The following is a 13259-nucleotide window of genomic DNA, read 5'->3' as shown; positions in this document are numbered from 1 at the left end:
ATTTAATCAACCACCCCTTTAAAAAAAACTATGTTCATAAATATAATATATATATATATATTATATATAAATATTATATAAATATATATATATTATGTATCCAAAAAGTAAAGCAAATATACCCTGTGTATGCACTTGTAATGTTCATTTATCACCCCTTCATCCTCCCCTCTCTTCTCTAGTCTTCTTGGCCGGGTGGTCTTCGCCGTGGGGTCCAGCTCTCTGAGGTGCTCACGCGCTCTGCTGCGGTGCAACGCTCCGTTCACCAGCCCATTTTTGGGCTCGCAGCGTGGAAGCAGCAGAGCGGCATGCTGGGATATGTCTCCCTGGCCCTCTAGGGGCCCACTTCTTCTCTCCAGGGCCTCTTTCTCTGCCAGCACTTCCTTCTCCAGCTGGGCCCTCTGGGCTGGGGACAGAGAGTCGTATGAGAGCAGGTACTGGCAGTACGCCTCCTGGAGCTTGGCCAACCGATCTTGAGCCGAGCGCGGGATGCCCAGCAGATCGGCGAGACGGCCCCACGTCTTCAGGTCTGTGACCTGCTGCATTCCCCCCATTTCATTGAGGATCTGGAAGAATCTGGCCAGGTCCAGCTCACAGCCCCCTAATAGGAAGCAAAAAGGATACAAATTAATTACCACGCTGGCTGTTTGCAAACGGCTGCTTCTTTAATTTCGCTTCACTTTTATCTCTAAATGTATGCGCACATACACCATTAGTCACAGCTTTCAAACGGCTCGCATTAGTGCCAGCCATGTCACTGTTTGAGTGGCACACTGAAACTAAAGAAGGATTTGAGGTTGGCAAGAAGGCAGCAGCTCTGTCTGGCGTCGCCTAGATGATTTTCCTCATTCAGTCAACAAGAGACCAGACTGAGCCGTCTATCTGTCTTGGCTCTAGTAATCTCGTCAAAGGAAGCTGCCTTTGCTAGCATGAGCTCACTAATCTGTCCAAACTGAACAGGTCAGTGACAGAATGACCAATAGATATGCACTTCAAATATAGCTGGTAGATTACAAGTGAAGATATAATACTTATCTGAATATTAATACAAAAACACACCAACTATTGTCTGAGCTAACACGTTAATGTAATTTACTTCAACTAAAGACAACATAGCCTGGATTTAACAGAGAATTTGATGTAATGGGTATGAATATAATTATATTAGGAAAGCTCCTTTGAAACAGTAGCTTCTGCAGTCAAGGTAGTAACAAAAAGTCTAACTGCATTGTAGTTTTATAAGGCGGCAAATATTTTACATTTAATTATAAAAGTAATATATATATATATATATACATATATATATATAAAAAAATTATAACAATATTTTTCTGAAGCAAAAAAGAGTTTTGGAATGAATAAACATCTCAGTTTGGGTCACAACATTTAACTACAAAATGCAAGTAAAAAAAAAAATTTAAACAACCACATTTTTTTACTTTTTACATTTTTGAACAGGAGCAATTAATTAAATATTTTGTTACAAAATGATTCACCAAATGAACTGATTTGAATGGAATGAATCAGATATTCCAATGTTACATATGAAAGAGAGAGGAGAGTTTATGCCAAACTGATTTACTAGTATGAATCTTACTTTAAAATTCTACATCTGATAGCGAGGACCATTAAGGATGAACCGATTCACCACAATGAACCAGACTTTTCCATGCAACATATGAGAGAGAGGAGTGTTCACCGCAATGTTTGAGAGTGTGAGAGGAGCATTTAACACAAACTGATTCACTAGAGAGAATCATATTTTCAAATGCAACGTGTAAGAAAGAGAGAGAGAGAGGACCGTTTATGACAAAGTGATTCACTGGAATGAATCATACTATCATATGCTACATCTGATAAAGACGAACAGATTCGCTATAATGAATTTTTAAAAACATTAATCTAACTGAGACTTGTTATAGCACTTGCCTATCATTGCTCTTTTGTTGATTTTGATTGCTTCAATTGTCCTCATTTGGATAAAATTGTCATCTTTAGATAAAAGCATCTGCTAAATGACTAAATGTAAATGTAATGTAAATGAATCAGACTTAACCATGCTACAAATGACAAACAACACAAATGTTAAAATCTAAGCTTCTGTCACACCACTAAAAAAAGTAGATAAGTTGTCAGCACCAATAGCCTTGTGGCCAGTGCACCGACATATAATGCCGTTGCACTGTGGGTGTCCCAAGTTCGAATCACAGTTCATGGACCTTTCCCGATCACCCCCCATCCCCCGCCCCCCCGACCACCACTTCACTTACTGCCAACCAATTGTCCTATCAAAATAAAGGCAAAAATGCCAAAAATTAATCTTAAAAAAGTAGCTAAGTTAGTAGCATTACTACTTTTAGTTAATCCCCAGCACTGTCTCTGATTGTCAATTATGCCCACAAAACATTGTTTTCCTGTCCACCACTTCTTACCTATAAGTGGAGGCTCTTCCATATTTATGCCTTGTGTCCGCAGGTGTCTCCTGATGCAGGCCAGTTGCTGTACATTTGGGCCCCAGCGTCTGCCCAGCTTGTTCACATGCTGCACGTACGAGACGAAGCGCATCTCCTCTTTAAGCTTACACTCAGGACGCCAATCCGCCGGCGGAACAACTCGGTACAACCCATACGCCTCCGCTTGCCCCCGCACAAACTCCATGTAAGTCAACAGGTCGTGGAAGTCGCGTGTGCTTGGACAGAAAACGGGAACCTCCGTGACCTCCGCGCTGCGCCGGCCTCGCTCTTTAGGCTCAGCTTGGTTGATGGGCTCAGTCGTATTAGAAGGATTGCCTTGTTTTAGAGAATTGCTTGTTTTGGGGGTTTCTGATATTTTGGGGGAGTTGGCTGGCTTCAAAATGTCTCGTGTTGAGGTAGTGGGGCTGTTCTTGGCCAGAGTGGTGGCTTTACAGTGCATCTGTTTAGTGAACATGAGCTTCCCCGCCGAGGCCCGTTTGGGCCGTTGTGATCCTGCCATTTGCGATCTCACCGGCGTCTCCTGAGCTGCTTTCCTACTCCGCGTCTCCAAGGGAACCACTTGCACTTTGACCCTCTTAACCTCGACCTCTGCTCCGGTCAGACTATCCCCAGCTAACTCCAACTGCCTCTTTGACTGTCTCAGTCCATTTCGTCTGGGTGGGAAAGTGTCCGTCCCACACAGCCTCCCAGCGGTTGCTGGTGATAGCACCTGTTTTTGCATCTTGGCGTGGCTGGTTTGGGCTTTTCCTGAGTTGGAGTGCTGAGGGTGTGTGTGGGTGTGGCGTGTGTGTGTGCTCAGGCTGAGCTTGGCCTCTTTGAGCAGTCTGGCTTTGGTGTAAGTCACGTGGCCCTTGGGGTATTTCACAGCTTTGGTCGGGGGACTACGGAGTTCTCTTGTCTTCCTAGAACTGACAGCAGATGCTCCTGATGTTCTGTTCATTTTGGAGGGCTGAGGTATGACAGAAATCACTTGTGTTATTTCATTTATTTACACTCTAGAAAACTGAATATACAATAAATACAACATACAAGCCGCTGTGTGACATTTTATTTTATTTTATCTAGTTTAAAACGCGTGACAAGGTATTCTTTGCATTCATGTTGGTTTCATTTTTTTTAAACTATACCATTTTCGAGAAAGGTTTATTGACTCTTCAGTTTTTAATAATTATTTTTATACATTTGAATCAGTTAATAATTCATAAACATCACACACTTTTTGGAGAAGCTCACCAGAATTTACAACCTGAACTAAATTTGCCAATTTATCTGATATTTTAAGAGACTTGTTGATATAGTCTTCAAGGGTCTACTCTATGACATAATTTCCTGTTTTATGTTTTTTTTTTTATGTTTCTGGACAATGATTGCACCGCATGAGCTTGATTTTGCAGACATTTTTTTTTTTAAATATTAATAAAAATGTTAATAATAATAAACTCACAATAACAAAAACAGTGAAGCAGTTTTAATAAAGTATTTATTATGATCTTAAATTATTTTAAGAATTCCTTTAATATTAATAATTTAATAAAAAATAATAGAAGAGTATGGAAAACTACTTACAATTTTTTTCTTTACAAAAATATCTGTAATAATGCTTTTCTCCTATTTATTAATTAAAATATACCAAATTAAATTAAAACCAAATGAAAAAGGAATTAAAAACATTCTCATGACGGAGGAGGTGTATTCAAGTCTTTATAAGTATAAATTGAATTTTTTTAAATATATGCTAAAAACTAAAAAAAAAAAAAAAAATGTCATTGGCCCTAATTTTATGCATTTGACACTTATCCAAAGCAACTTAAATCAAATTCAATCAATTTGATCAGTCCATGCATTCCTTGGAAATTCAAAACTATGATCCTGTCTGAGCTACAGTACCCACTGTGCACTGCAGTGCTACAACATAAGTTTGGTGTTTGCTCTCTTTTTACTGATGACATGTGATTTAAAGGCAAGGGCTGAAAGTGTTGTTGTCAAGAAGAAGCAAACATAACTTCCTCAAATGTAATGCATAACAGCAACCTCCAATTATTCCCTCAGAATGACCATATTCTTCCACTAGGGGGCTCAGTGGAGCTGTTCTTTCATTCTTTAGGGAGCTCACGCACGTGACCTGAGCCATGTAGTATGATTGTTCCATCTGCATGCGATGGGGGATGGGAGACGATTAATTTCTCTGCAAAACCAAAGTTCTTGACAGAAACCACAACAGATATACAAATGGTCCACCACATGCAGACACAGTTCATGTTTACAAAAATTGGACACAGTCCCGAGTATGTGGTACTTGCACACTCCACTGGATTTGACTGTGTGTGGAGAGAGAGGGGGTTGGGTGGAGGAGAGATGACATCATGTGTTGCTATAGGCCTGCTGCAGGATAGTAGGGATAGGGTAAAGCTAACAGTATGCTGCTCTGAGCCCATAGGACGCTCTGGCAGAAGGGGAGGAAATTTTGATGAACACTCACAAATGGGTCCTACATAGTCTCTATTATCCCACCGTTCTGTACTAACTGAATTAGCAGACAGTAATACGGAGGCAAATGACACTGTGTGCACTGGAATATAATGTTCTAATAGTTAATGCTGTGTGTAAAGATGGCACACAGTATTTCTTGAAAGCAAAGCGGAATTTTTTTTTTGCTTTTCAATTATTCATCATTCACTTATAGTAAAGGTCACTCTGAGAGCAGCTAAGCGTATATTGTGGTGTATAACAGCAACAAATACCAGCATATAAAAATAAATCTCACTGTAATAAATAAAATGAATTTCAGAAAGATTATTATTTATTATTATCTTCAACATGTATACATCTGTGAATCCCTAAGAGACAATGCTTTTTTTTCCACAGCTTTCCACAACTTTATTTTCTTGTGATCTTGACATAGCAAAACTAATTTTCTCAAAATTTCAACTTGAAAATTATTTTCTCTTGTATTTCTCAGTCTGGAGGTAACAAAAGCCATTTCTAAAGGAAATATACTTTATATATAACCATCTGTATCATAGATGAGCAAATCCAATTTCCCGTTCATCAGGGACTCACTTAAGCTCAAATAGCTACAGTATATGTCTGTCAGTGACAGACCACTTCCACATCAGTGTCATGCACTTAGGAAGGCAGCTACAACATTATTGTTGTAAAATAATACTATAGTGATCTGAATTTCTGAACATGTGGTCAATTTTCGATTGATGTTTGACAGATGCTGATTAAACGGTTTGCAGTTGACCCGAGAAATGATGAGCAATACTTATTTTTCTCATGCAAAAATTAATTCAAGATTAGGAGAAAACTTTATTTTGAGATCACAAGAAAATTAAGTTGGGATCATGAGAAAACAATTCTGTACAAAAACAAAACAAAACAGAAAGCAATGCAACAACACAAAACAAAATGCAGCGCAAAACAAAACAGAAAGCAACGCAACACAAAACAAAAAGCAATGCAGCACAAAACAAAACAGAAAGCAACGCAACACAAAACAAAAAGCAATGCAGCACAAAACAAAACAGAAAGCAACGCTATGCAAAACAAAAAGCAATGCAGCACAAAACAAAACATAAATCCAGCCATACCTGTTGTTTTTGTTCTCGTACAGCCCTGTTGGGTCGCAGATTGTGTGTAGTGGAGGTCCTAGCTGATGCTACAGAATTCTTCTCCTTCCCATTGTCTCTCCCTCTGGCCCTTAAACTGCTCTTGTGTTCCTCAGCAGCTCGTGTCTGTCCATTAAATACTGGTAGAGGAGAGAGCATACAACAGATGTAATATTAAGTCTTTAAGCACATTTTGTTAGTGTATATAGGTATATTAATATCTAAAAGTAAAAGAAAATATATTTATTTAGATGCTTTTTTGTCTATATTAGGATCCACTATGGGTGCACAATTACTGATGGTTATAGGCATTGAATTGGCTGACTTAACCAGATGGTTTCCCTCCTAGGTGACCTAAACCAGATGATTTAGTACTGTAGTGGAAAAAAAACCAAGTTTGAGTCTTTCTGCTGAATAGTCCTGCTGTACCTGACTGCTCTGCTTTCCATTTTCTGTGCACTTGACTTGTAAATTGCTCTTATAAAAGAAGACTGCCAAGCAGCTAACAGAGTCTGCATAGAGGCCTTGTCTAGCACACTAGAATTTATGGGATTTTAAAACTCAAATATTGTAACTGCAAAGCTGCTTACAGCTCTCAAACAAACATCAATAAATCACCGAAACCCAGTAACACGAATGACTGAATGCCACTAAAAGTGCTCACTTTAGCTGTGTTAAAGACTAATCTCCTGCTTTTCGACTGTAAGAACAACTTAATATTGCATGACAATCTACTGTAACAGATTTTCATTCTTCCTGAGAGCCACCCACATTGCACTTGGATAAAAGAAGCAAAGTTTTCAAAGTTTTGAGCCTCCATTAACTAAACAGATGGTGAACTGAACAGAGAGTCCAATGTTAGCAGTAAAACACTAAACAAGTATCGAAAGGCTCTTTGGGTCACTTTAGTAAATGAAAGCTTCTAGAGGGACCAACTTATCATTCAAACAGTTTGGAGCTTGGCCAATGGCGCACAAGTGTCATATTTAGCCTGTGGTCTTGTACAGTACGTAAGGAGAAGTGGCTCTGGTTTCATTATAAAGATAAAGTGTGGATGCTCAACATGACTCCTATTTTCATTAGGTAGCACACAGAGTGTCCTTTCAGCATGATATCCCACATAAAGACACAACACACTGCGCAGAGACTGAATTTAGAGCAGCAGAACTTCCACTGAAAAATCTTGGTCAGTGTTCAAGGATCTCATAAGCATGGGGCGCATTTGAGAGGAATGATCTAAATTTAAAAACCCTGAAAGCTGTTCCCAGTTTTAGACACAAACACTGTGTTTTATCCTCGAGGTCCAATCTGACCTCGAAACCCCAGCGAGGTGACGGGTGTATGGTTGTAGTTTGTCCGGAGCCCCTCAGACATGTGTTGAGTATGTGGAGCAGTATTGGGTTACTGAGGTGTCAGATACACTGCAGATTTTGCTGAGTGGGCATTAGGGCCCGGTTACAAACCCAGAGACTGAAAGAAATGGGGAGAGCACTCAAAAGACGTTCATCACTTTATTATATGGCTAAATTTAGCTTGGCCTGTTTTGATCTGTTAGCTATAAATATGTCGGAAATCTAAAGAGAAAGAGGAAACACGCTCAGTGACCAGTGAAATCATTAATAATAAGAAGAGATATGAAAATTCATGTAAAAATAATTCAATCAGTATGCCTAAATATAGCATAAATAGTCATGAAAATATGTAATATATAGCATATGTGAAACAATTTATATTTTAAATTGTTTTATTTATTTATTTATGTATTTATTTATGCTGCATTTTATTGATAAAAAATCCAGTAAAAACTGTGAAATATTATTACAAATTAAAATATGTTATTTTAATATAATTTAACGTAATTTATTCATGTAATTGCAAAACTGAATTTTCAGCTGCAATTACTCCAGTCTTCAGTTACATGATCCTTCATACATCACTCTAATATATTGATTTAATATGCTGATGATCAAGAAACATTTCTTTTTATTATCAATGTTGAAAACAGTTGTGCTGTTAATATTTTTGTAGAAACTGTAATACACTTTTTCAGGATACTTCAAAAGGAAAAGGAAAGGAAAGTTCAAAAGAAAAGCAATTATTTGAAATGTAAATCTTTTGTAATATTATAAATGTCTTGTATAAAATGTATAAATGTCCGTTTTGATCAATTTAATATGTCCTTGCTTAAAGTATTAACTTATTTTAATAAATCTTATTGACTTTAAAACTTTGAATATTATATTGTATTGTATTATATTATATTATATTGCATGTGTGCATACTATATGAGACATTAAATACCTTGTGTTATATGGATGGTATAGAGCAAATGTCAGTCTGACAGTGAGGGCTGTATATAGTCACAGCTCATTAACTGTATGGTGTGGAAAGAGGCAGGACTGTAACACACCTCACTGGGGTCCTTAAATGGAACCAAATGTCCAGCCTGTCTGCTACCGGCAGTGCAATAATACACTGAACACTACACATACTACACAGTAAAATGGATTGTAAATCACTATTTTAAGTAAAAAAGATTATAAAACACAAAGCAAGATAAAGTTTATGAGAATAAGTGTGTGTGTTTGAGGAGTGTAAGTACCATGACCATTGGCAATGCATTTGTTGGGTCCTTTGCTCTTGCGTGGAGTGGACTGGCAGGAAGCAGGGGCATTGCTAACACTGTCTTCTTCCTCTTCCTCTTCCTCATCTACATCTTCATCATCTTTAGCACTACCAAAGTATGCCATGTTGCTGGGCAACGCAGGAGAGCCTGAACCAATGAGAGAGAGGGTAAAGACAAAATGAGGGAGTATCAGACAGAGAGACACACAGTACGAGTTAGAAATAGAGAACAGAACAGAAGTAATGACTACCAGCTGAGATGAACACAGATTAAGTCTTCACATATCTTGCTTTGTAAGAAACCTGATTACCCTTGAAGAGATAGTTCACCAAAAATATAAATTCTGTCATCATTTACTTATGTTGTTCCAAACCTTTATGATGTCTGTGGAACATAAAAGAAGATATTTTGAAAAAAAAATAATAAAATTTTTTTTTTGTCCTAAACCACTATTCATACTCTGCATGTATGAGGTCAATATAAACATTTATAATCACACATTTTTCCTGAAATTAATCGCGATTTACCCCCTAACATTAAAGTTTTTAAATATAATTTTATATTGCAATAATTTCACATTCAATCTTCAAATTAATGTAGAAACAACGTAAAGGCATTATAATTGTATTATTTGTTTAATGGCATCTTTTTTATGACTGAAGGTGAGTATCACTGATACCAATACTACTGATGTTTCTAGGAAATTGTTATTTTTTCCTAATATTTAATATTTAACCACTGACTATAGCCACTCAACATTACAGTATAACTGAGAACTATCAACATTTATTAGACTTTTAAAAAAAATAACTTCTAATTTAAGTGAACTTAAACAATCTTCACATAAACCCATTATGAATCATATAATCATATTCTGTGCCCTTCAGCAAGTAGGAAATATACAGAAATTGAATAAAGTTATCAAACACTAAATTCTAAATTAAATATAGATGAATCTTTAAAGCTACAAAGGTTATTGATTTCCTCTCTTTTCTTTTGTTCTTTGATTAACAGACCTCATAGCAGCTGGGTTATTTGGCTGCTATTACTTTAAGAGCTGCAGCTGCTGAGTGACACGGATCTGACACTCATGCTCGTAGCTTCATTCGCACTTTAATATGAAATGACACAGGCTACAGCGCGCACCACAATATTTGTGCATGCAATTGAAGAGCATGTGCACAGTATAACTGTTGACCAGACAGATAAATTAATTTTTACTGACATATGCCCTGACATCTCATCTGACGTTCACTGGCGTTCAGTCGCTTAAAGGCTGATTCTTGATTACGCTGAATGCAAGTGTCGTGTCGTGTCAAAAGAAAAAATAAATTACAATCACTGCCACTTGCTTGTCTACACTGGATACAGTATACAGATGTGCGTTCTCTTTCTGACACAGTCAGTGCACCTGAGTCTGTCGTCAATAGTACAAATGGAGTGAAAGAACGTTCGCTTTGACGCGTTTGGTTCAAACAGCTCGTTCGCATCTTTGTACAGATACCGTACCATTGATACCATTTCCTATGCAATGACGTAAGCCAATCCTAATAATGGCCGATTACTGACAAGCCTTAAAGGATCCCCTCTTAAAATAAGTAGTTTTAGACAGAGGGTCAGAATGAGGGTTGAAAATAATAATTTTTTCACATATTTATTTGTTTTTTTTGGTGCAAAAACTTTATTAACATTTTAAGTAACCCTCAAGGAACATATTAAAACAATAAAAAAATAAAACTTTAAAATGTATTAAAATAGAAAACATATTTTTTTAAATGTCAATATTCAGAAAATTACTGTTTTACTGTACTTTTAATCAAATAAATACAGCTTTAGTAGCAGTGGGAATATTTTGGTACCTCACGATTCAATTTTTATCGATACTTGGGGTCACGATTTGATTAAAAATCGATTCATGTTTTTTTTTATTTTTAATCACGATTCATGATTTTTCATCAATTTTTTTGTGCAGACTGGACTTCAAAAGCAAAAACAAACCAGTCTATATATGGGTAATCCTGACTTAAGAAATCAGTGTTTCCCATTAACTATTAAGCCAAAATATTTTACACTTCCCGTTAGGGATGTCCCCGAATCCGAATACCGTGTTTGGAAAGGAAATGACGTGTACTACGGAACTCCTAAAGGGAATAAATACGAGATGGGAGGAAAAATATATTTCAATGCTTTCTCTCACAATTATATTGTTGGGTAATTATACTGTATGTAAATTGCGGGTATCAGGAAAGCGCTATTAATAAGCGGGGCATTGAAATTACACCGCTCTCGCAGATGAGTTCCGCCTTTTTTTAGTTAGCACATCTTATTTTTAAAAAAAAAATTAAATAGCCTACAGACACCGAACCGTTAAATGGCACTGTACACTTAAATAAAACAATTTTCTATTTTACAAAACAACGCTGGACCCCACTGACATTCATTGTATAGGAGAAAAATTAATCAAAATATATCTTGCGTTCTGCACAAAAAATGTCATAGGTTTGAAACTAAATGGTGAGCAAATAAAAAAAAAATCATTAATCAATCAGCTTTAAGAGGTTTCTGTGTTCTGTGTTTTGCATAGGCATTCTCTCTTAGAGCATAACAATAAGAAGATAACTTCCTAAAACTCTTGTGGAGCATTTGCATACTGTGCAAAGCTCCATATCCTGTTTAACTTCACTGTCCCAGCACTGTGAGAGAGAGAGCTGTTAAATGGGACGGCAGAGTGGTCCAGTCCAGCGCTCATCTCATGTGCTACTGATCCTCACTGAAGGGTTCAGTGCTCACAATGGAGAGCCTGTTCACAAGCTTTATTCCACATTCCCTCAATAGCCATTTATCTGCACCAGAGTCACTGGGTCCTTGGTGCTCACATGTGTTGTAGCATGTGATTGTGTGTGCATGCGTGAGAGAGTGTATATGTGTGCCTGAGGAGGGGGTGGGGAACAGGACAGACTGCTGAGAGAGAAATAGAGAGTAGAAGTGGCCCGACTGCTTTTGAATCAATCCACTTCTCCAACCACAATAACCAATAGAGTGTTAAATTTATATTGCAACCTGGTCATATCTGCCATTATTTGAGGTCAATAGAAATGAACTATGTGAAACGACTATGTATAATTTCCAGGTGAATTGAGAGCCCAGCTGAATGTTGAATGAAAGGATCTCTGGGCCCCCTAGATTACGGAGCAAGGCTCTTTAGGCCAGTCCTCTATCATCAAGGGCTTTAATAAGGGCTCCTGGGGGCTTTGAGCTATTGGCTATTGTTCACATCTCAAGAGGCGACTGAATGATTCTTCGATTCCTCTTTGATAAAGCCAGAGGTTTTGAAGAGCCATTTCAGAGCGAATATTAATGAACATGATTTTCATCTCACAATTACTACTCTGCAGTAATACAGCCAATCATTTGCGGTGATAAAGTATTCAACTCTCACTTTCATTCATTAACATGATATGCATATTTCACTATCTGCAGGAAAGAGGTCTGCATTTGTCTAAGTATCCTATTATTTTTGGAAAGAGTCGGAACATCATCTCATGACGTCCTCTCATTTAAATTCTTCCTCGAAGGGAATCATGCCTTTGAGGATTTTTGTGTATGAATCTGAATCTGTTTTTACATCTGTCCCTTATGGGCTGATGGAGAATGAGAGTAAGAGAGAAAGAGAAGGAGAAAAAAGAGAGAGAGAAACAGGCTAAAATGGCACAACTAAATAAAATGCAATATTGAACGATGCTGGCACCCAAATTAGGAGTATAATATATATATATATATATATATATATATATATATAAATAAATCTGCATAAATGTCAACAATTCTGTGTTTTTCTGTCAATATGGGGTGCTGTGTGTACATTAATGAGGAAAAAAAATTAACTTAAATGATTTTAGCAAATGGCTGCAATATAACAAAGAGTGAAAAATTTAAGGGGGTCTGAATACTTTCCGTACCCACTGTATATATATATATATATAAGTAGTATAACAGTAGATTATAATATAAAGTATACAAGTATAATGTAGATTAATTTATTACTACCATTCAAAAGTTTAAGATTCATTAAAGTTTGTGAAATAAATATTTTATGCTCACCAAAGCTGCATTTGATTAAACTACAGTAAAAACAGTAATTTTGTGAAATATTATTACTATTTAATTAAAATAATTATTTTCTATTGTAAAATATTGTAAAAATTCAATTATCCCTGTGATGATAAAGCTGAGTTTTCAGCAGCTTTTACTGCAGTCTTCAGTGTCACATGGTCCATCACCAAAAATATTAATGCATTTCAAAAAATAAATCTTATTGACCCCAAACTTTTGAATGGTAGTGTAAATATATACAGTATAATATATGACTGTCATATATGACTGAGTGTTTAGAGACAGAGATGCAGTTAGTTAAAGTCATTAGTAAAATAAACAATGCAAAGACAGTTTTGAATGATTTTTCATTAAGTAATTTCACTGTTTAGTAGAAGTTTAAAAAGCAGCTTTTAGGAGCAGACAATGAATGAATGAATGAAAGATTTTACACTG

General features: G+C 36.7%; 1 protein-coding gene across 1 annotated transcript in view; it reads right to left on the bottom strand.

Moving 5' to 3' along the window:
- LOC107595576 (protein Jumonji-like) overlaps window positions 1–13259 on the bottom strand; it is a 43904-nt gene that overhangs the window by 11142 nt on the left and 19503 nt on the right. Inside the window, exons 5-8 of the mRNA XM_016286015.1 lie at window positions 8688–8858; window positions 6068–6225; window positions 2433–3423; window positions 123–601 (exon numbers count right to left, since the gene is read on the bottom strand). Coding sequence (XP_016141501.1) covers window positions 123–601; window positions 2433–3423; window positions 6068–6225; window positions 8688–8858 — 1799 coding nt within the window. The remainder of the gene's footprint in view (window positions 1–122; window positions 602–2432; window positions 3424–6067; window positions 6226–8687; window positions 8859–13259) is intronic.

Source organism: Sinocyclocheilus grahami, unplaced genomic scaffold (assembly GCF_001515645.1).
Source record: "Sinocyclocheilus grahami isolate Dianchi unplaced genomic scaffold, SAMN03320097.WGS_v1.1 scaffold11.1, whole genome shotgun sequence".
NCBI classification, from domain to species: Eukaryota; Metazoa; Chordata; class Actinopteri; order Cypriniformes; family Cyprinidae; genus Sinocyclocheilus; species Sinocyclocheilus grahami.
Note: the sequence above shows the minus strand (reverse complement) of the source record. Positions and strands in the feature narration are given on the sequence as shown.